This window comes from Pleurotus ostreatus, assembly GCF_014466165.1.
Source record: "Pleurotus ostreatus strain PC9 chromosome Unknown scaffold_8, whole genome shotgun sequence".
Taxonomy (NCBI): Eukaryota; Fungi; Basidiomycota; class Agaricomycetes; order Agaricales; family Pleurotaceae; genus Pleurotus; species Pleurotus ostreatus.
The window spans coordinates 1283486-1302429 of record NW_023503163.1 but is presented as its reverse complement, the minus strand read 5'-3'; the positions used below and the strand labels follow the sequence as shown (position 1 = coordinate 1302429).

The 18944-nt window shown below is 50.7% G+C and overlaps 8 protein-coding genes across 8 annotated transcripts; 5 read left to right on the top strand and 3 right to left on the bottom strand.

Annotated features, from left to right (window-relative positions):
- Positions 1-175: 175 nt before the first annotated feature.
- On the bottom strand, positions 176-2354 carry PC9H_010780 (uncharacterized protein; the record flags this gene model as incomplete). The annotated part of the gene is made up of 13 exons (XM_036780273.1): positions 176-365; positions 421-450; positions 506-628; positions 691-737; positions 798-832; positions 892-978; positions 1029-1131; positions 1182-1304; positions 1359-1452; positions 1519-1671; positions 1732-1857; positions 1917-2150; positions 2200-2354. 13 exons carry the CDS (start codon positions 2352-2354, stop codon positions 176-178), a joined length of 1500 nt encoding a protein of 499 aa, XP_036627656.1.
- Positions 2355-2790: 436 nt separating this feature from the next.
- Positions 2791-5324, bottom strand: PDC1 (Pyruvate decarboxylase 1; the record flags this gene model as incomplete). Its single annotated transcript, XM_036780272.1, has 14 exons — positions 2791-3046; positions 3111-3224; positions 3276-3354; positions 3413-3743; positions 3804-3944; positions 4002-4310; positions 4368-4485; positions 4541-4640; positions 4701-4744; positions 4800-4877; positions 4931-4946; positions 4999-5026; positions 5083-5124; positions 5181-5324. 14 exons carry the CDS (start codon positions 5322-5324, stop codon positions 2791-2793), a joined length of 1800 nt encoding a protein of 599 aa, XP_036627655.1.
- Positions 5325-5894: 570 nt separating this feature from the next.
- PC9H_010778 (uncharacterized protein) lies at positions 5895-7997 on the top strand (the record flags this gene model as incomplete). The annotated part of the gene is made up of 8 exons (XM_036780271.1): positions 5895-5976; positions 6061-6338; positions 6411-6616; positions 6664-6692; positions 6744-7081; positions 7132-7631; positions 7695-7884; positions 7944-7997. The coding sequence occupies 8 exons, from the start codon at positions 5895-5897 to the stop codon at positions 7995-7997; spliced, it is 1677 nt and encodes a 558-aa protein (XP_036627654.1).
- A 380-nt stretch (positions 7998-8377) lies between these two features.
- Positions 8378-10098, top strand: PC9H_010777 (uncharacterized protein; the record flags this gene model as incomplete). Its single annotated transcript, XM_036780270.1, has 8 exons — positions 8378-8463; positions 8525-8569; positions 8629-8883; positions 8941-9181; positions 9239-9308; positions 9364-9520; positions 9579-9918; positions 9976-10098. The coding sequence occupies 8 exons, from the start codon at positions 8378-8380 to the stop codon at positions 10096-10098; spliced, it is 1317 nt and encodes a 438-aa protein (XP_036627653.1).
- Positions 10099-10869: 771 nt separating this feature from the next.
- PC9H_010776 (uncharacterized protein) lies at positions 10870-13553 on the top strand (the record flags this gene model as incomplete). The annotated part of the gene is made up of 22 exons (XM_036780269.1): positions 10870-10969; positions 11029-11084; positions 11134-11147; positions 11207-11235; positions 11294-11303; positions 11361-11420; positions 11471-11480; positions 11539-11556; positions 11615-11640; positions 11690-11715; positions 11763-11800; positions 11852-11876; positions 12044-12117; positions 12172-12275; positions 12331-12418; positions 12473-12530; positions 12585-12609; positions 12668-12809; positions 12864-12953; positions 13019-13039; positions 13098-13117; positions 13295-13553. The coding sequence occupies 22 exons, from the start codon at positions 10870-10872 to the stop codon at positions 13551-13553; spliced, it is 1293 nt and encodes a 430-aa protein (XP_036627652.1).
- Positions 13554-13804: 251 nt separating this feature from the next.
- Positions 13805-14951, top strand: PC9H_010775 (uncharacterized protein; the record flags this gene model as incomplete). The annotated part of the gene is made up of 2 exons (XM_036780268.1): positions 13805-14593; positions 14655-14951. The coding sequence occupies 2 exons, from the start codon at positions 13805-13807 to the stop codon at positions 14949-14951; spliced, it is 1086 nt and encodes a 361-aa protein (XP_036627651.1).
- Positions 14952-15636: 685 nt separating this feature from the next.
- On the bottom strand, positions 15637-16111 carry OLYA6 (Ostreolysin A6; the record flags this gene model as incomplete). Its single annotated transcript, XM_036780267.1, has 2 exons — positions 15637-15950; positions 16009-16111. 2 exons carry the CDS (start codon positions 16109-16111, stop codon positions 15637-15639), a joined length of 417 nt encoding a protein of 138 aa, XP_036627650.1.
- A 743-nt stretch (positions 16112-16854) lies between these two features.
- PC9H_010773 (uncharacterized protein) lies at positions 16855-18852 on the top strand (the record flags this gene model as incomplete). Its single annotated transcript, XM_036780266.1, has 9 exons — positions 16855-16941; positions 16993-17109; positions 17167-17375; positions 17431-17749; positions 17801-17953; positions 18007-18173; positions 18222-18558; positions 18610-18645; positions 18706-18852. The coding sequence occupies 9 exons, from the start codon at positions 16855-16857 to the stop codon at positions 18850-18852; spliced, it is 1572 nt and encodes a 523-aa protein (XP_036627649.1).
- Positions 18853-18944: the final 92 nt, after the last annotated feature.

Here is an 18944-nt window from a genome sequence, read left to right as displayed (position 1 = left end):
GCTTGATTTGAAGATGTCCAATAATACATCGAACACAATACAGATCTTGGTAGTTGTAAGTACATCTACAGTTGATACATTCCGTTCCATCCGCACGCAAACAATATTCACAGTATAGATCGCAACATATGGCCGCCAATTTCGGGCGCTCTATCGTGTCCCATCGCGCTCTTGATCACTGGCCGTACATTTCAAACATTGACCTCAAGGTCACCAAATCCATGGTCCTGGGTTCAAAGGCTACTTTGAACGGCAGTGGATGCGTATTTGCACTTTCGGTGAACGCGAGTGAGTCAATGGGTGAAGATGGGTTGGCAGAGATTTTGAATGCCCAATGCATCAAGGCAGCGTTCAAAAACACGGAACTAAATCCTCCATTTAGCGATTGACAATGACATACAGCTGTACGTGCATGCGTACCTGTGCGCGATGTATTGGCCAGGGCAAACGCTAAAAATGAATTTAACACCGAGGCCGAGCAAGTCATGGGGGGCGCTGAACTTACCGTCTACCCGACCCCCAACTAAACGTCCTCATATCAGTTCGTAACTTTCCGTCTTCTGTCAGCCATCTCTGGGGGTTGAATGTCTCCGGCTCAGGGTAAACGGCGGGATCACGACTGATTGCCCTATAAATATCATGCACTCAGCGGTTGCTCCGAGTGAAAAACGGTGTGTGGGGAGCGCGTACCAGATGTTCCCCATTACGGTAGCCCCCTTGGGAATGCGGTAGTTATTCTGGGGTATTATCTTCTATGTCAGGGGTGTGCCAGATGTCAGGGGTTTGAAAGAACGTACCCAAATGATGTCCTTCGTGGCTTTATGTGCGAATCCTGCAACAGAGTTGGGTCACTATACATTCGGTCGGACAGCGAGGATAAGAATCATTCACCCCCTGCAGTCACGGGCCTCCATCTGAAGGTTTCCAGAACGAATGCGGTTGTTTGTGGAAGCATGTTCGCATCTTCCATCGTGGGTGCTGTTAGGACACGTCAGTCTTGCCCTAGAATCTGACGAGAACAAACTTACGTCGATCAGAGCCAATGACGGAGTCAAGTTCTTCCTGTACCTTGGCCTGAGCTTCTGGATGTAGGGCTGCCGCCATTACTGTTATACTGATAGCAGATGCAGTCTACCAGCGCGTGAGAACGAAGAGACCGTTGGTAATGATCAGATACCTACCGTGTCCGACCCCGCACCAAAAAGGGCACCAGCGAGGTAGGCAACTTCGTTATCATCGAGTTCGAGTTCCGCTTGGCGTTCCAAGAGGTATCGCCCAAAGCAGTACGAAGCCTCGTCTCGCTCCTATTTTTGCTTCAGCCACACTGTGCAGAAGGTCTGGCAAAGACGCTTTCTCACCATTTTCTCCCGAACAGTGGCTAATTGACCTTTGAACAAGGCAAGCTCCTCTTTGTGTCCATCTTGTAGTTCGCGTAAATATCCGGGGATGTATCTGTATTGATTTTGTGGGTCCGGTGGTCAGCAAGAAGCACGAGGTACGTTAGGGTAGTGGACCTACCGTAGGAATGGGTAGATATCGACTTTCCAGAGACCAGGGCGCAAGTTCAGTCCAAGGCGTGTTAAGCAGCGGTTTACAGCCTGTACACCTGGGTCATCGTAGCCCTCTGGATGACGGCCATAAGCGAGCGCCATCACGACAGAGGCAGAATAACTACAAGTCAACACCAAATATAAACTGTCAGCCGAACATAAACACGTAGAAGTGCCTTACCGTTTGGCATGATCCTGGTGATTGGAAGGATCATCAATGAGGTCTAGGATGTGATTGCGGGCGTTCCGCATTAACACTGGGGAATACGTGGTAACCGCCTTGGGTTGAAGATGAGTGTGCAGGGCTCTACATCGAAGCCCGCGAATAAGATCAAGCTTCTCGCCGACAAGCGAGGAGCTTCTTACCTTCGCAGTTTCTTGAAGCGTTCGCCGGCAGGTGTCAGCAACACGCGCATACCCCCAGAGAGCGTTTCGCCAGCTGCGATAGATGCTGGTCGGTCAACGAGGAAAGCGCCCTCCTTCTCCATGATATCCATCGCGGCCTGCACGCGGCCGACTACGATGATGGTCCTCGTTCCCTGCCGCAGCGAGAACACTGGTCCGAATTCCTTGGTCCATTCCTCGAATTTGCGATACGCGCTGTAAAGCAGACTCAGGGGCTTGCTTCAACGGTCGAAACGCTACGCACAATGCGTTCGGTAATACATTGCCGAATAGCCAGTGACCTCGGGGGCCAGGAGGCAAGTCGCTTGGGCGCTGGGCGTGCTTGTGGATGACCGCGAGCGCGGTAATGCAGAGAATAATGGCGGCGATCGATTGGGGGTCGAGGGGTAACAGCGACATGGTGGTGGGTCAAAGGCGAGCAGGGTGATTGGAGAATTTATGGGTGGGCGTGTGGCGTTAAGATCCGCATATGTCGAGTTGCAGTGGAATTTGGATTTATCTATAGATCCGACTCTCTTTTCAGCCAAAGGTGCATGTGAAGTCTGGTGACGAAGGCATTCCGTAAGGGGTGACCAATCGCGGCCCTGTGCTTCGAACTTGCTATGCCATCGGATGAGAACCTCTACCCCGTAAATGGTCGTATCCAGCTCTCCGTGAGCTCGCGTGAAGGCAAATGCCCCGGAAACGGTAGCCACAACTTCGATGATCAGCCGGGTCAACACATCCACGGAGCATTTGACAAAACCATGCGAGAACCCATCTATTGCTGGAATACGATTACAAACTTGTAGTTACACATTGTCCGATGTCTGTCATACCGCTTTATTGATTTGTTTTACGACCCACCCACATACTTGTTTGTCTTGCCACTGAGCTCGGCTTGCACCTGCAGCGCTCGCGGTGCATCGTGCTTCGGCATCATCACCTCAACAAGCTGCATCTTGTCTGCCTTGGCAAACTCTGCGTCGCCCAGCAGCGCTGTTAGCTCCTGCTTGTTGTTTACGGTGTACGATTTCGACAGGACGCCGTCTGCGTCGCCCAGTGTGGAGAGCAGCGAAGTCCACTTCCAGTTGTTGATGTCATTGTACTGCCTGCATGGAGCGAAAGAAGAACTCGGCTAAGGACTCGAGCAATCAATCGAAGAAGCCAACGTACCGCTCCCAACCATGGAGGAACCGTTCGATCGTATACCCCTCGTTATTCAGTACGAATACGATGGGCTTGACACCGCGACGCATCATCGAGGAAAGTTCTTGCACGGTCAACTGCCTGGGGCACGTATCAGTATGAAAGCTCTGGACATAGCGAAGAATGACTCACAAACTGCCGTCGCCGACGAAGAGGATGGTACGTCCAAGGCCCAGATCGCGCGCTGCAAGAGCAGCTCCAAGTGTACTCCCTACATCGCAAGCGACGTCAAAACATTGTCCACAACACCGGCGTCGGCTGTTACTTACCAACACTCCATCCGATGCTCCCCCACAAAATCTGACTGACGAAAATTGACTTCTCGGGTAATGGGACATCCAATATCCCGAAGCTCGATGTCCCGGTTTCTGCGACGATAACGTCTTGCGGTCGGAAGAACGTATTCATGGTAGGCCAGAACCATGCTTGGGAGATTACGTCGTTGTCTTCCTTCGGAACGTCGGCTACGAATTTCGGTACGTCGTATTGACGTGCGCCTTCCTGGTATGGGTGTAATCGCGCAGAAAGCTTGGGGATGAGTTCCTTCATGCCAACATGGGCGAAGTCCGCATATTGAACCTTAGTCCAAGTGGAATGAAGCTAATGGCGAAGGTGCGTTAAGAACATATAAATGACTGCAGAGTACGTTTTGATACTGACCTCAATGATGTTGTCGGTGGGGATGCTGTATGTGAAGTTGCCAGTGTTGAAATCGGTCTTGAGAGAACCGATACTAATGATGAGTTTCGCAGATTCGACTTTCTCCTTGATCTCTGGGTGGCTGATGGAGCCCACATATATCTATCAACGAGCGTATATCAGATATCACGATATGAAATAGAATGCTGGAGTACTCACACCGCCATAACGCTCATACTGTTCACTGACAGCAGTCTTGCCCATAGGTGCCGAATATACCGGGAAACCCGTCTTCCTGATCATTTCGTCGAGTTCGTCCCGTACGTCATGTCGTATTGCACAAGCATCTACGAGGAATATGGCATCATTGTCAGCCGCTTCCACGAGCTTGACTATCTCGTCGAGCACGAATTTCTCGACGTCGGGATCGTTGGGAGGAGGGGAGCGGGACAAGGGGATCCTGAGCTGGGCAGAGGATATTTTGGTATACACGAGATCAGTAGGGAGGGTGAGATACACTGGGCGGGCCTGAGGGAAAAGAAGGTGAGTGCCTGCTTCCGAAGGGAAAGAGAAGAAGGGGCATACGCTGGTGATGCAATCTGTCAGCACACGATCTATTTCGGCGGCGGCGGCGGCGTTAGGATCCTTAAGTATGGCCTGCGAGATGGTGAATTGTTCAGCCGCCTTTTCGTAAGCATCGAATCTATTGGAGAACGTGAGTTAGCGAAGGGATGGGACACTCGTATGTGCGGGCCTACCGTCCGTCTCCAAGGGTATGGTGAAGCATGGGTTTGGACTTCTGTTGGACAGTGCTGGGAACGCCGACTATGTGCAAGACAGGTACCATCTCGGAGAAAGCTAGAAACGACGCCAGACATTCAGATTCACTACGACACGAAAAGAAATATGAATATTCACCTCCAGCAATACCGTTCATCGCGCTGAGTTCGCCAACACCGAACCTAGGTATAGATGCGATAAGTAAAATCGCGTCCGATCATACGCGGCTGAACTCACGTTGTAAGGATAACACCAATGCTATTTGACTTGACTCGGGCGTAGCCATCTGCGGCATACGCTGCATTCAGCTCATTGCTATTTGCATCATGATCAGTAAGTGGCAAATGCTTCCGCCCGGGAATGCGCACCAGTTCCCGATCCATTCTAAAGGATATAAGTATCAGACCGTGTAAATGGATAATGAGGATAAGCGCACCGATGCTAGGATGATCTTCGACTAGATCCTAATATTGCCGATAAGCGATCATTGAAGCTGTGATGCCGTATATTATTATCGCACCAAGAATCCTAAATTGAAGTCTCCCGGTACTCCGAACATGGACTGTCCGCAAGAATGTTAGCATCGTTGGGTATCTATCCAGAAGGTATTCCACTGACATTAGCGCCAAGTTGCTCGAGCCTGGCGAGTAGGTAGTCGCCGACGCGGATTTTCTGGGAGCTATCCTCCTCTGTGAGCGACTGGAGTTGGATCTTGAGGCGGTTCACCTCGTCTTGGAGGGCAGCCACTGTTTGAGAGGCCATTGTGGTGGTGGTGGCGGTGGAAGCGGAAGTTGTAGGAAGATGAGTGCTCAGCGAAGGCTTTAAAGGGGTTTATAAGCCATGATCACACTCCACGGCGATGTTCGTGACGAAGATAGCAGCTTATCACGACAGGGTCTGGGTCGCTGCCATCTGTGAAACTGCTATTTTCTCCGTGCACCAGCATGCAAACTGCGCTGCTCTGGGCTCACGATATCGCTTCACTGGCCTGGCCATGCGTCCATTCTCCCAGTATCACCGCCATAGCTCGAGGCCAGCAATCTGATGGACTGTGGGAAGTAGCACGTGCTCGGTGTGTTCGGCGCGAACCAAGCGCATCGTAGCTTGAAGTAAGTCCTTGAACGAGAATGACCAGAGTGCTGGGTACGGGCTTCTTGCAGTACGAGCGATACGACGTAGCTCTTCTGCATTTATGAGCTTGGAACCAAAGCAATCCATCCTGACCCCTGTAGAGTTAACTTCGGTCTTCCTTGGCACGTGATGCATCGCGTCGGGCGTGTTCAATGAGGCCTGAACACTGTCGACGTTCGGCACCACATTCATACTCGCGTCATGTCCACTAATGCGTACGCAGATCTGCCGAGATACATCGCAAACTACTACCTGAGCGAGAATCTTGGTTCAGGGTACTCTGGTGCGTTTCTCTGTCCAGCGCATATGCACATGGCTGATTTCAGCTCACTTCCACGCCCTACGACGATCTAACGCGTATCATTAGGATCAATATATAGAGCCCATCATCTTCATAGCGGCAAGGTCGTCGCGCTGAAAGTCCAGGACGTAAACCATGAATGTCCAACCAACCGATACGAGCGCCGACTCTACCCCTTGCTGCAGGGAGGACTGGGGATGCCGACCCTGTACACAGCGGGAGTGGAAGGGAAATGGGACTATCTCGCCATTGATCTGCTTGGATCTAGTCTCGACCAGCTATATCGGCGGAGTAAAAAGGAGACCATGGACTTGCGGAGTGTGTGCTGCATTGCAATGCAAGTCGTGAGTTTCATTGCTCATGCGAATTCCAATCGCTCAGACCCACCGGTCGTCCTGGAACCACCGCGCCCTTAGATCGCTAGGCTAGAGTTCATGCACTCGAGGGGGGTCCTTCATCGCGACATCCAGCTAGGCAACTGTGTCGTCGGTCTCCCCCCGAACGAAAAGACAATCTATATGATTGATTTCGGGTTCTCAAAGCAGTACATCGATCCCCACACTCGGCGACACATACCTGATAGCAAGGCCAAGCGGGACTTCATCGGAAATTACTGGTTCAGGTAAGTCCGCCGCGTCTCATCAGTACTTGGCTTTAGCTACTGTCTAGCTCTGTCGGGGTCCACTGCCGAGGCAAAGGTAGATGTGCTTCCAACTATTGATAACCTTACTGAATCGTCATGGTTATAGTACCCTCCCGCCGAGATGACTTGGAGGCTGTCGCGCTCATGCTCATACACTTACTCACTCCCCGCGGGCTTCCTTGGACGAGGAACGGCGTTCCAAAAACCGACGAAGAGCACGAACGGTTGAAGCGAAATAAATCCAATGCCAGACCGGAAGATCTATGCAGAAACCTTCCCGAAGAATTCGAAGACTTTCTTCGGTATTGCAAGTCATTAAAGTTTATGGACCGCCCCGACTATGAGAGATGGATCGATGAGTTTCGTGACCTGGCTGTAGACAACGGGTTCTCGGATAGTGATGAATTCATCTGGCCGCCGCCGCAGCCCCCGATAACTTCAGTAGTGAGTGAAATTCGCCTGCTCTGGGCAGGAACCACACTGAGCCGTCCCAGAAGACCCCACCACCATTCTCTCCGCTCAAGCTGCCTCGGACGATCGTCCCTGGCCGGACAGTGGTTGCCCAAGAAGTTGAAAATATCCTCCGGGGTCTCGGTAACCTTGCGCTGGTCCCACAACCAGCGCTGCAGGATAAGAGTCCAATGCGAGCTGAAATGAATCAACGGGCGGTTGAGAATGCCTACAAAGAAGATTCCGTTCATCGTGTCGCCCCAAAGCCAATACGTGTGCACGCGGTCATCGAAATTAGCTCGGGTTCTGAGGATGAGAAACCCCATATGCTTGGGCGCACCCCAAAGGCATATCGCTTAGACAGACTCGCCGCGAAGTTGGGTTCGGCGACGGACAACGCGCGACTTGCATCTATCGTCCTCGAGTTTATCCAGGTCTTGAAGGGATATAACAGCTCGCGGACATTGACCAAGGAAGGGTTCGCCTTCCTGGATGCTCTGCACAAGCAGTTATCCGACCCCTCTGTGTTCGTGCTCCCTATGCGGTGGGTTATCTCCTTTGCTTGGCGTCCCCATGTCATCGTCGCTAACTACGTATCGTCTAATAGGACTTCCAGATCCCGCAGCAGCAACAGCGGACTTCCTATTGATCAGAAGCAGCCCGCGCATGTGAAATTAGGAGTCGTGGCAAGACTCAAACGGGATGTGCAGAACGCGTCAAGCAGTCGAGCATTAGCCAAGATGGTCTCAGATTTTGGCACGGTGACGAACAAAAGTTCAGGGAGGACGATAACAAAGGTATTTGACATGAAGAAAGGGACTCATGCGCAGACGCTGATAACCTTGCACCTACATAGGACGGGTTCGCTTTCCTTGAAGGACTTGCTGCTAGATTAGAGACCTTGGGATAAGATATAAATGCTTGTATATTTCTGGCATATAAGTGTACGTTGTTGAAGAGGTGAAATGTTGGGGCAAACGGCATCAGTTTCATTTATAATCGTGAGTGCAAACCGAACTAACCAGCCCCGAATGTAAAGGCATCCAGAAGGACCAGAACAAGCTGGCCGTTTCTTATTCGCTTGACTGAACTTTGAAAAAAACGGAGACTACCCCAAACAAATCAGCCCACCGATCCGGCGGTTGCCGGCATAATCGCCTCCCCCCAATAAAAAGTCTTGCATTGAAGGCACGTCAAGTCGTCTCCTTTCTCTTCCTCCTCCACTCTCCTGTACTCTCCTTTCGAGGTACTTCCCCCAGAGACAGCAAAGGGAGCCCCCAGCGTCGTGAAATGTCGACTAAACGCGAGACAGTCGTTGAACAGAAGGCGGTCATAGTGCCCGACCTTTCCATCAAGGATTTGCTGTCTGCAATTCCGTAAGTTGAACAATTCAGGCTCGAGGTCGACGGGAAGAGGAGTACTGAACATCGTTGCCAGCGAGCATTGCTTCAAGCGATCGGCTTTCAGATCCTCGTTGTATATGTGAGCCCTTTCAGGCATGTCCGCACTAATCACAAGCCTGACCGCTACGCCGCCGACAGTGTCTGGGACTTGATTGTCATCACAGCCATTTACAAAGCCACGAACTTCGCCGACGCGTTCATCACTCCCGAACAGCTCTCGCTTCCCCACCCCTCCCTATATCCGTTTGCGCGTTTCGCTTTGTGGTCCCTGTATGGCTTCGGAGTCGGCCTCTTTGGAACAGGACTGTGGGTCATTGCCCACGAGTGCGGCCATCAAGCGTTCTCCGAGTCCAAGTTCATCAACAACGTCGTGGGATGGATTCTTCACTCTGCGTGCGTGCTGTCGAAAAAATTCTTCGCGCTTGTCACATGATGCTGATCTCCAAATAGCTGGGGCGTTCCATACCACTCGTGGCGCATCACGCACGCTAAGCACCATGCTTCTACTGCACATATGACGCAAGACCAGGTCTTTGTCCCTCGTACACGGTCCCAGAGAGGTCTTCCTCCTCTCAACGCTGCTGGGGAAGACTTGCTCGGTTCGCGCGTCTCGATGGAGGTGCAGAAGGAACTCTGGGATGCTCTAGGTGACTCCCCGATCGGTGCACTGTTCGGTGCAGCCAGCTACTTGGTGAGTTGATGCATGCAGGATTAGTATACTGTCGGGCGTTGTACTCATGCTTTTTAGCTCGCGGGATGGCCTATGTACCTCATTAGGAATGCCTCTGGCCAATTGAGATATCCTAAGTTCACTAATCGTAGGCATCATATCGTCCACCGTATTCTCATCGTCGATCATTTACCTGGCTTTAGACTACAACCCCTCGGCCGTCATGTTCTCCCCCCATCACTGGTCCCAAGTCCTAGTATCCGACATTGGCATTCTCTTTTGGCTTGGAGCCATTGGTTACAGTATTTTTACATACGGTTTCGCCACTGTCTTCCGCCTCTACCTCGTCCCTTACCTCTGGTACGATTCTTGCTCACTTATCAGCTTGGGTCTATCTCATTTCTGTTTGTTTCTGCAGGGTTAACCATTTCCTTGTCTTGATCACCTTCCTCCAGCACACCGATCCCCTCCTCCCCCATTACCGTGCCCCCGAATTCACCTTCCCCCGTGGTGCTCTCGCTACTCTTGATCGTAACCTCCTCGGCGATTGTGGCGCCATTGCGGCATGGATTGGCGCGCACGCCACCCACGGCATCTCCGAGACCCATGTCCTCCACCACGTCTCCAGCAAGATCCCCCATTACAACGCTTGGGAGGCTTCTGATGCCCTCCGCAAGCGCCTCGCTCAGTCAGGTATCGAACTCCAAGGTGCCCCTGCCGGCTGGGCTGAAGTCTATCGTATCTTCAAGGAGTGCAAGGTATGTTTCCTTCCTACCATGAAGAGTGTGTCTATATGACAATTCATCTGTTTCTAGTTCGTTGAGGATGAAGGTTCTGTGCTCTTCTACAAGAACGCCCGCGGTTTCGCTGCTGCTCGTCCTGCGTATAGCGACGCGACTGCTTCCGATTCTGGTGTCGATGTTGACTCCAAGCTATAGAGGATTATAGGTCTGGTTTCCCTTTGGGGATACGAATCATACGATATAGAGAATACGTCAAAGAGGGTGTATATAAATACTCGTTTGCTTTGCTACGGAGGAGCATAGAGCTTAGAGATAATTCACTTCGTTTTGCATCATAGAGAATTGAATCCCATCTCTTGCAGTCTTCTTGCACATTATGAATTCTCGATAACTTGCGCAAAATGAGAACCGGACCAATGGACCTACTATCATGATCTAGTGCTTGTTTTTATCACAATCCGATGAAACATCGCGTTGAAGCCATAATGACAAGATCTAGGAACTCGGTTATTTTCTCACTCAACTTCGACCAAGATTAAATACATAAGAGACTTCACGAACGTAGCCCAGATCGCCCCCACGGATTCTGGCCATCGCTTCAAGTCACTTTCCGTTGTCCGATGATGGCGAGGCGCTGCGAAGGGAAATAACTTCACGAGTCCAAAAATATGCAAATCAAAAGCTATTTTAGCTTCAAAACACCGGGATGGTATCAAGCTGAAACTATGGCTTGCACCTGGTGACCTGGTGGACACTTGAAGTGATGGAGACCTCAATTTCATTGTGGTGTGGGCGGCAACAGCCGAGAGAAACATTCTCAGCGATCACCGCGCAAAGACTCTACTTCTCCATCCCCATCATGATGGGACACCGCTTCAGCCTCGGTTCTGGCGTCAAATAGTGTGGTGACCATGCTGCACCGTCGGACAATTTCTCACTTCAACACCCACCATCGCATCTAACGACATGGCTGGCAGCCTTTCATCCAGTGAGCTGGAGCGCACATTCGGCGTGTTCTTCATAGGATATGTAGCAGCCATGGTCGGCTATGGGTTCACTTTCTTCCGTGGGTGCGACGACTCCGGGACGGCGATATCGTGCTGATGCCCTGTGTGGACGTTTCAGAGACTTACGTCTATTACTCTCGCTATCCTCGGGATCATTGGGCTATCAAGTTGACGGTAAGATTCCCGTTCTTCTTGCTGTATCAGGGTCTAATGGATCGCTTAGGTTACTGCTCTAAGGTATGCATGCTGCGATGAGTGTGCTGAAAGTAGTTCTCAAGATATTGATATCGTTCTAGCTTGCTGGATACAGCTGCTTCTGCATTGAGTACGTTTCGTATCAATATTATCTGGTTTATATAACTGACGTTGGGCAACGTTTCCAGTATCCCAAGCGTAAGCCGAGTCATCTCATCTGCGCTCGCATGAACTCAACCCCATGCTCATGTTCAGACTGTATTTCTATCTTGTAAACCTATTTCCGTACGAATCAGGCCTCGACAATGCTACTCAGTACGTCCGCTGCCTTGGCTACATATTATCATCTGACATCCTGCGTGTAGTACGTTCTCCGTGAGTTACTGGCGGGTCAATCATCTTCGTCGTTGTTGCTGACTACGTTGGTGGTCAGACGGAAATTGCCCTCGCAGTATGTAACCAAAGTCAATCAGCTTGGTGTGAGCTACCGGATACTGAACGAATTTCAGATTATAGCCAAGTGGATAGTGCAAATGTTCGTTCTGCATTCCTTCATCCAGGATCTTACTTACCTTGCATCGAAGGTTTTACGCTTATCGCCTCTGGACCAGTGAGTAATACGTTGGAGCTCTCAGGTATATTCTCAACGCTCCTCAGTATCTACGAGCGTTCAACGCCTTGGCCCGGCTGTGATTGTGAGTCCTTATCTTGCTCCAATCGAACCTCGTAAATGACGAAGCATGTAGGCGGTGATGTCTACTGCAGCGCTAGGTGGATCTTCCCGTGGTTTGATTAGTACGCGCCCCATTGATTCCGTTTCATTATTTGACAGCGCTCGGCTTGGGTAAGTTTTGACGCTGTTAATATACCGCGAATCAGTCTAATGACCTCACCTCAGTTATGGCGGCTGATCTGTATGTTCACTACACCCGTGGCAGTTCCTTTCCTCCTCATCCTCCTTTCCAGTATCAACGATCCCAGGATTGCCCACCTAGCGAATGAAGGACCTCAGGTGATTCGCTTGCTCACGTCCTATCTAACCTGTACCAACTTTTGCACCCCATAGGCTGTAGTCGCCAGCTGTCAAGCACTCACCTTCGTAGCAAGTCTACTGACGTTTGTGCTCCTATGTTACCATCTCCGCCCCTCCCACACTGCAAACATGAAACCGTGCGTATCCGGCCTTCCCACACAGCCCTTGCTCATAGTCTCCTTGACTATACAGTATCGAAGGATGGTTTGACAACATGGTTGCCTACATCATTAGCCGCGGCTCTGCTGGTACTTTGGTTCAGCTTGGTTTCTTCATTACGGTGTGTCGCAAACAAGTCCCTCCGAGACCAACTCCATTGATTCGAGAATCTTAGTTCCTGATTGCACCGGCGAATCTGTACTGGATCCCGTTCCACTTCGTTGCCAGCAAACGTACGTCCCATACCTTGATCGAATGTTGACACTGAACATCTATTCAATCGTTAGTCTTCATCAACGGCCTCCTCACTATGTAAGTTGATTGCAGACTTCTCTTTGCACCTTACCAATCGTATCATGGTGTGTATTAGGCTCAACTGTCGCGAGGTGGTTCGCGGGCGTGGTGTCAACGAAGAGGAGACTGTTGACTCCAAGAAGGGCTCTGCACTCTCCAGCTCATCAGGCGAGGCTAGGAGCGGCGGCGCTGTCCGTTTCAATGTCGATGGCCACAAAGTATGTCCTTCTGAGCAACTCCTAGGGAACCACCGTCTGATTCCTTCATGATAGACATCTCAGCCCGCCATCAACATCGAAGTTTCTCGCACCGTACAACAGACTGATGGTCAAAACAAGATATTGTATGATCTTGCCGATAATGTGCGTGCATACTATTTATCGTTCTATGAAATTTGTTCCCCGTTGATGCAGTCTCTGTTTATCAGGGTTCTTTATCCGATGGAACGGTAAGTGGTTGATATGTCCTCTGAGAGGGGAGTCACTGATGAATGTGCTCCATGGCAGCCGGATAAGCCTGAGAAAGCGTACGCCGTTTGAAGCCTCTGGATATGACTCGAGCACTAGCGTTTCCAGCATTCACCATGTTCCCATCTTTCTGTTCCATATGTGACAACATCTTGTTTTGATCATTCACTCCTGTACACTAATGTTCTAGATACGCCTATCATGATGTAGTCCTTGGATCACGCTAAATTCAGCAGAGATACGTCCCCCATCAACGCTGTGGCGACCGTTGAGGTCATTGCTATCGTTATTCAGAAAGCACCTGCTAAGTACTGGACGTGTTCCGTTTACGACGACGGGGCAGGCACTGTCTTCGGCCAGAATCGTTCGAACGATAGTCTGGCAATTACTCCCCCCGGGCCCTCCGATACTGATCTGCAAGCTTACAGGCAGTCGCAGAATACTGACCGATCATCTTCGACTTGGGCCGCTTCACCGTTCATGAAGCATCGCTGAAGAGATGAATTTCCTCAGTGCATCTACATTATCGACGATTCCGAGCTCACTACCAAAACCGCCCCAAATATGATATATTCGCAGTCACGGTGATAATCACTGTCTGCATATATCCCTTGACTGAGGTCTAGATTTACTGGATCTTGTAGAGAAGGAAATGGGCAGCGCTCAAAGCAAACACGACCAAACGTTTAAAGCCTTCCAGCCACGTGGTGGCCATCTCTCAGTCAACGCTCACCCGCAAACTACAGATGCCTGCACTACCGATCGAAATTGTTTACTCCATCGTGGATGAATTATCAAACGACAAGAACAGCTTATTGACCGTCCTCCTCGTTTGCCACGATTTGAATAGGCAGGCCCTTCGCAGCCTTTACGAGGATCTTTCATTTGATATCAGGACCTCTCATCGGTCGTTGGTCTCGTTGAGAAAGCTATCGCGTGCCATCGACAAAAACCCAGGCCTCCAGCACACCAAAGGCTTTTCTATTTGCTTTCCAGATAGCCACCTCCCTGCGTATCGGCAGGCTTACCGTCTCCTCGATGATGTGATCCCTGCACTGGCGAACTTACGTTGTCTATCCATGTCGTGCCCCCTCGGCGACGTCTTTACTCCTGCTACATTGCGGCTTGTTATGTCGACAGCACAACTTACCCATCTATACTTGGATTGCGTGCTGTATTCAGATGATTTTATCGACTTCCTTGCCGACCATCCGAGTCTGCGATGTCTCGCCCTGTACGCCTTCATGGATGGTGGCGGAAGTGACGCGTTACCCGCCGGTACGCTGCCGAATCTGCGCTCACTCGCGGTGCCAACCGACCCTTCTGTTCTCGTACGCTTCGGGGACAAGCCGTCACTGAGTGACCTCAGTCTCATAGCAAGTGAATACCCCTACCAGACCATAGATGCGAGACCTATTGCGGATGGGTTCGCTACAATACGCACGTTGTGTACCGTTGGCATCGATTTCCCCAGCGTCTTGGCCTTGATCCCTTTACTTCCAAACTTGGAGTATTTGACTGCTAGTGGATATCCAGTACGATGGATCCCTTTCAATTCTTTATGCCACTGCTGACCTGGATATATTGCTCTCTTAGCCCTCGAATAATCACGATTTTACTGGACTCGCATCGTCGAAGCTGAAATATGTGCAGCTTGATTTTCTGTCCGACCCGTTATTTTTCTCCAGCGTCTTTTTTGCTGCCGTCGAGACCCTGCTTATTGTCGACGTTCTCACTAAGATTGACGGGAAGATTGACGGGAAGATGAAGAAATGCCGGAGGGTTTACCGTAACTCAAGTAACAATGTCGTTCTCGCAGACATCGTAACGGGCAACTGGCAACAATGGTGGGAGCCCATCGAGAAGGACTTACAACGCCAGATTCGTCTCTAATTTGACTTTGTCCTCGTCATGGTGTCCTACTGTTTAGCAATCTAGGAGAATCAACGAGTCTTTGCAGCTCTTGGTTTAGATCCTCAAGCCCGTCACCCTGTTCGTGAATCTGGCGTTGGGGTCGTATCCCGTAGCCATTGGCCGAAGCCATCTTGACGGGCATTCATACCCAAGACAACGAGAGGAGCTACAGAAGGCGCGAGGGGACATCTAGTCCCTCCTTTCCGTCAAAATCAGCAAGACGCAGACTCCGGGGCCTTAACGACATTGGTCGGCGGCGGCACAATAGAAGTTATCGATGACAATGACCAGGGTTGCTTGGTCTGCGCCATATGTGCACTGACGCAGCCGCGTGAACTTTGGACAAAATCAAACTTGGTCAAACTTCCGCCAATTACGATGTTGGCATAATGGGGATTTTCTCTGGGATAGCAATTGATCAGATGCCCAAGATATCGGCTTGGGCGACTGTCGCCGGCTTGGACAAAGCACACGCAGTCTCAGAGGGTGAGATTTGCCACAGAATTTCCTCATTTGCCATTTACAACGGTACAACAGACACTAATATCAACCGAAGACCACTCTGCATCCTGCCACCAAGGACAACGCAAGTGGGAAGTAAAACCAGCACCTGATGACAATCAGAAAGTGCATTACGATAGATGCAGCATGGATCATTTACCGCTTAGTTCCCCTTCTTCAAGGTGTCGACGGTGATGGTGCCGAGGGCACCGCTGTCCAAGTTCTGCCCAGAGTACTCGATCATCCACTTGGTGTTGGAGCCGCTAACGGTCCAAGTGTTGGTTTTGCTGCCCCAGGGGCAGTCCCAGTAGAAGTGGCGGACCTGCTTGTCGCCATCGGCAGGGTCGACAAGATCGAAGGTTCCGGTCGTGCCTTCGGCGGCATCTGATCTGCCGCAGGCGTTGATCTGGAGCTTCTCGTCAGGCTTGATGATCTTTCCTTCGTAGTTGCTTGCTGAGACTTCAGCGTCTTTGTCACCTGTGGAACCCGTAACTCGTCAGCGACCTTGCCGGTGGGGGCGAGATGCTGATCCTACCGTCAGCGTGAAGCTTCCCCCAGGAAGCCTTGAGGTTCTTGATCTTCACGTCTTGAGATCCGACGTTGTGGATGATAATGATGACCCATTGTGCGTATGCCATGATCGTACGACGGTAAGAGCGAGATTTTCTTAGTAAAACGATGCGGTGATGATGATGGTTTTAGATTGTTAGTAGTGCTCGCCAACCACCAGTATTTATACTAGAGGAGAACCTCATGGATTCGCCCAATACCGTTCACCTCCCCCTCGACCCGAAATACATGCTAGCGTACGCCAGGCACTGCTCAGGTGGTCACCGTCGCCGCACGTTGGTACTCCATCTTAGCTTCAAGCTTTCAATTACCTGACGGCACGTTCCCTTCTTATGCCCTCTGGTTGGTCCATACCCTGTGGAGCCTGAACAGAATTATACTCATTACCTTTCATTTCTCTCACCGACTCTTCCATGAAGTTCCATCCCCAACTTTTCGATAGTTTGAAGGCGCATAATCGCCTAATCGTATCACATCTAACGTCGAAATACGGCACAGGAAACCATCTGCGACCGATTAGTTGTACGCAACACTCGGGCATGAGTTGGGACCTTGTTCTCCGACCGATGAGACGTTCTGCGTAGAAATTTCAGGATACAGACACCCACCCCATTGGAACCAAGAACTTCGTCCGCTCAATACACGCAGCATACAGCACAAGAAGCTGCGTGGCGGCCGAAGTGAACACAGGAACACTCGAGCTAAGTTCGAGTCCAGTGAATTCTAACAAGTGTCCGATTGATCACTTATAAAACCTTCTGTGTAGAAAATGGAGTGCTCAGACACCCAAGACACCCACCCCAATCGAACCATGGAGGCCGTTCTCTCAAGACAGGCAGCGACGGCTGAGGCAATTGGACGCTTCCAAGATTCTTCTACCAGCGTCGGACTGGTTGCTGTAAGCGCAGACTGGAGGTGACTCTGACCTCTTCCTGAATCTATTTTGCAGGGGTCTCCATCTACTCGTATCCGACCCCAAGCTGATAATGTCGTCCTCAAAAGTCCCTCGCAGGCCGGCGACACACTCAACGACGTTATCCAAGATACAACCAGGCGCAATAAGCTGGTGAGCTTTCTAAACACTGTCTTCGACTATGTAGATATCACTGATGGTCACGGGTAGATCAACGACAATAACTTGCTCAAAGGAATCATCATGGGCCGCGACGGCCCCGTTCCCAGCTCACGGGAGCTCATTGTCCGCCCTGACACACTCAGGGCGATCATCAACAATAGGGCTACTATCGAAACCACGACGGTGGAAGCTGAGTTTACCGAAACGCTTATGGAATCGAATTACAACTCTGCTTCTGTGAAAGTCTCTGCCCCATTGTAGGTCACGAAATGATTAATTTTGAGGATGCAGTATTAACTTTGGTGCTTACAGCATTACGGCTAACTCGGAGTATTCTGAGAGCTCAAGCTTCAAGAACACAGAGACAGAGAAGTCGATGTACACCTCTTCTCGCTACCTCTTCCCGCAGGGACGCATCGATTTCACTACACCTGATTCTGGTTTCGAGGATGTAATCAAACTTAGCCCTCAGTTCACAAGTGGTGTCCAAGCCGCGCTCGCCAAGGCTACCGGGACTGAGAAGAGGGAGGCCCTCCAGAACCTTTTCCAGGAATACGGACATGTATTTCGAACCAAGGTCCAGATTGGAGGCGTGCTTTCCGCCCATACCATGGAAACATTCTCCAGAAGTGTCCGTCCTCCGTGCTCTATTTGGGAGAGACAACTGACAGATTTTGTACAGGAGAACGAGACGGAAGTGAAGCAAGATGTTAAAGCCGGACTCGAGGGTGCCGTCAAGGGCTGGGGTGGGGGCGCCACCGCTGGTCATGGCAACACACAGGGCACGATCACCACCTCTCAAAACAGGAAACTGAACGTGAAGTACATAGTGAACGTATGTTATCCCGCCTTTACTAGTAGCAGCACCTATGAATAACTCGGCACCAGGGTGGTGATTACACCAAGATCCAGAACACCGAGGAATGGGTTGCGTCCACGAATCTATCAGAACACTGGCGGGTCATCGAAGTCACTGAAGTTACCGCTGTGGCCGATCTACTCCCCCAGCCCATCAGAGGTCAAGTAAAAGACTTGCTCAAGCCTCTCCTCGGAAAGTTAGTTTTCTTCGCTTGTTGCTTCGCTTCATGTTCTCAATTGCCTAGGTGGGTTGACGTTGAGAAGGTGCCCGGCCTCGAAAGTCTTCCGGTTTCTGTCTATCGTCCAAAGGGTGCTATCCCTGCGGGGTGGTCTTGGCTTGGGGACACGGCCGATGCAAGTAAGGCACTACTAGTCAAACCAACACTCCCCGCTAGGTCAGGACGCAATCCCGCTCTCACGAGCTTGCATGAAGGTCCTGGGATGACAGAGCAACCCTTCGTCGACCTTCCACAATATCAGTATCTTTCAACTTACTTCGGCAGCTTCGTACAAGAAACTCCTCCTGGATCAACGCTTCGAGGATTGAGACCTGACCACATCCTCCCCGGCCGCTATGAGATGGTAATTTCGAAGTTGTGAATATATTCCAATTGCTGAAGTCTTCCTCCACAGCACGGCGACACTATCAGTACGGCGGTCTATGTCACGGTATGTAGACTAGTTAAGTGCATTTCTATCTGAATAAGACTGATATCCTTGTTCCCGCAGCGTCCCGTTGATGTGCCATTCCCAGAAGACGAATGTTTTGACCTGAAATCTCTGGTTCGTGTCAAACTCCCTGGCTCCGACAATCCACCCAAGCCAAGGTGGGCGCTGAAGAAAAGTATGGTCCTTTTCGACTCTGGTGAAAAGTAACGAAGAGTAGAATCTTGCACACTGACACAGAGCAGCCTGTAAAGTATCAAGTACTATGCTTCTAAAACTCGAACTTGTTGCTGCCACCAAAT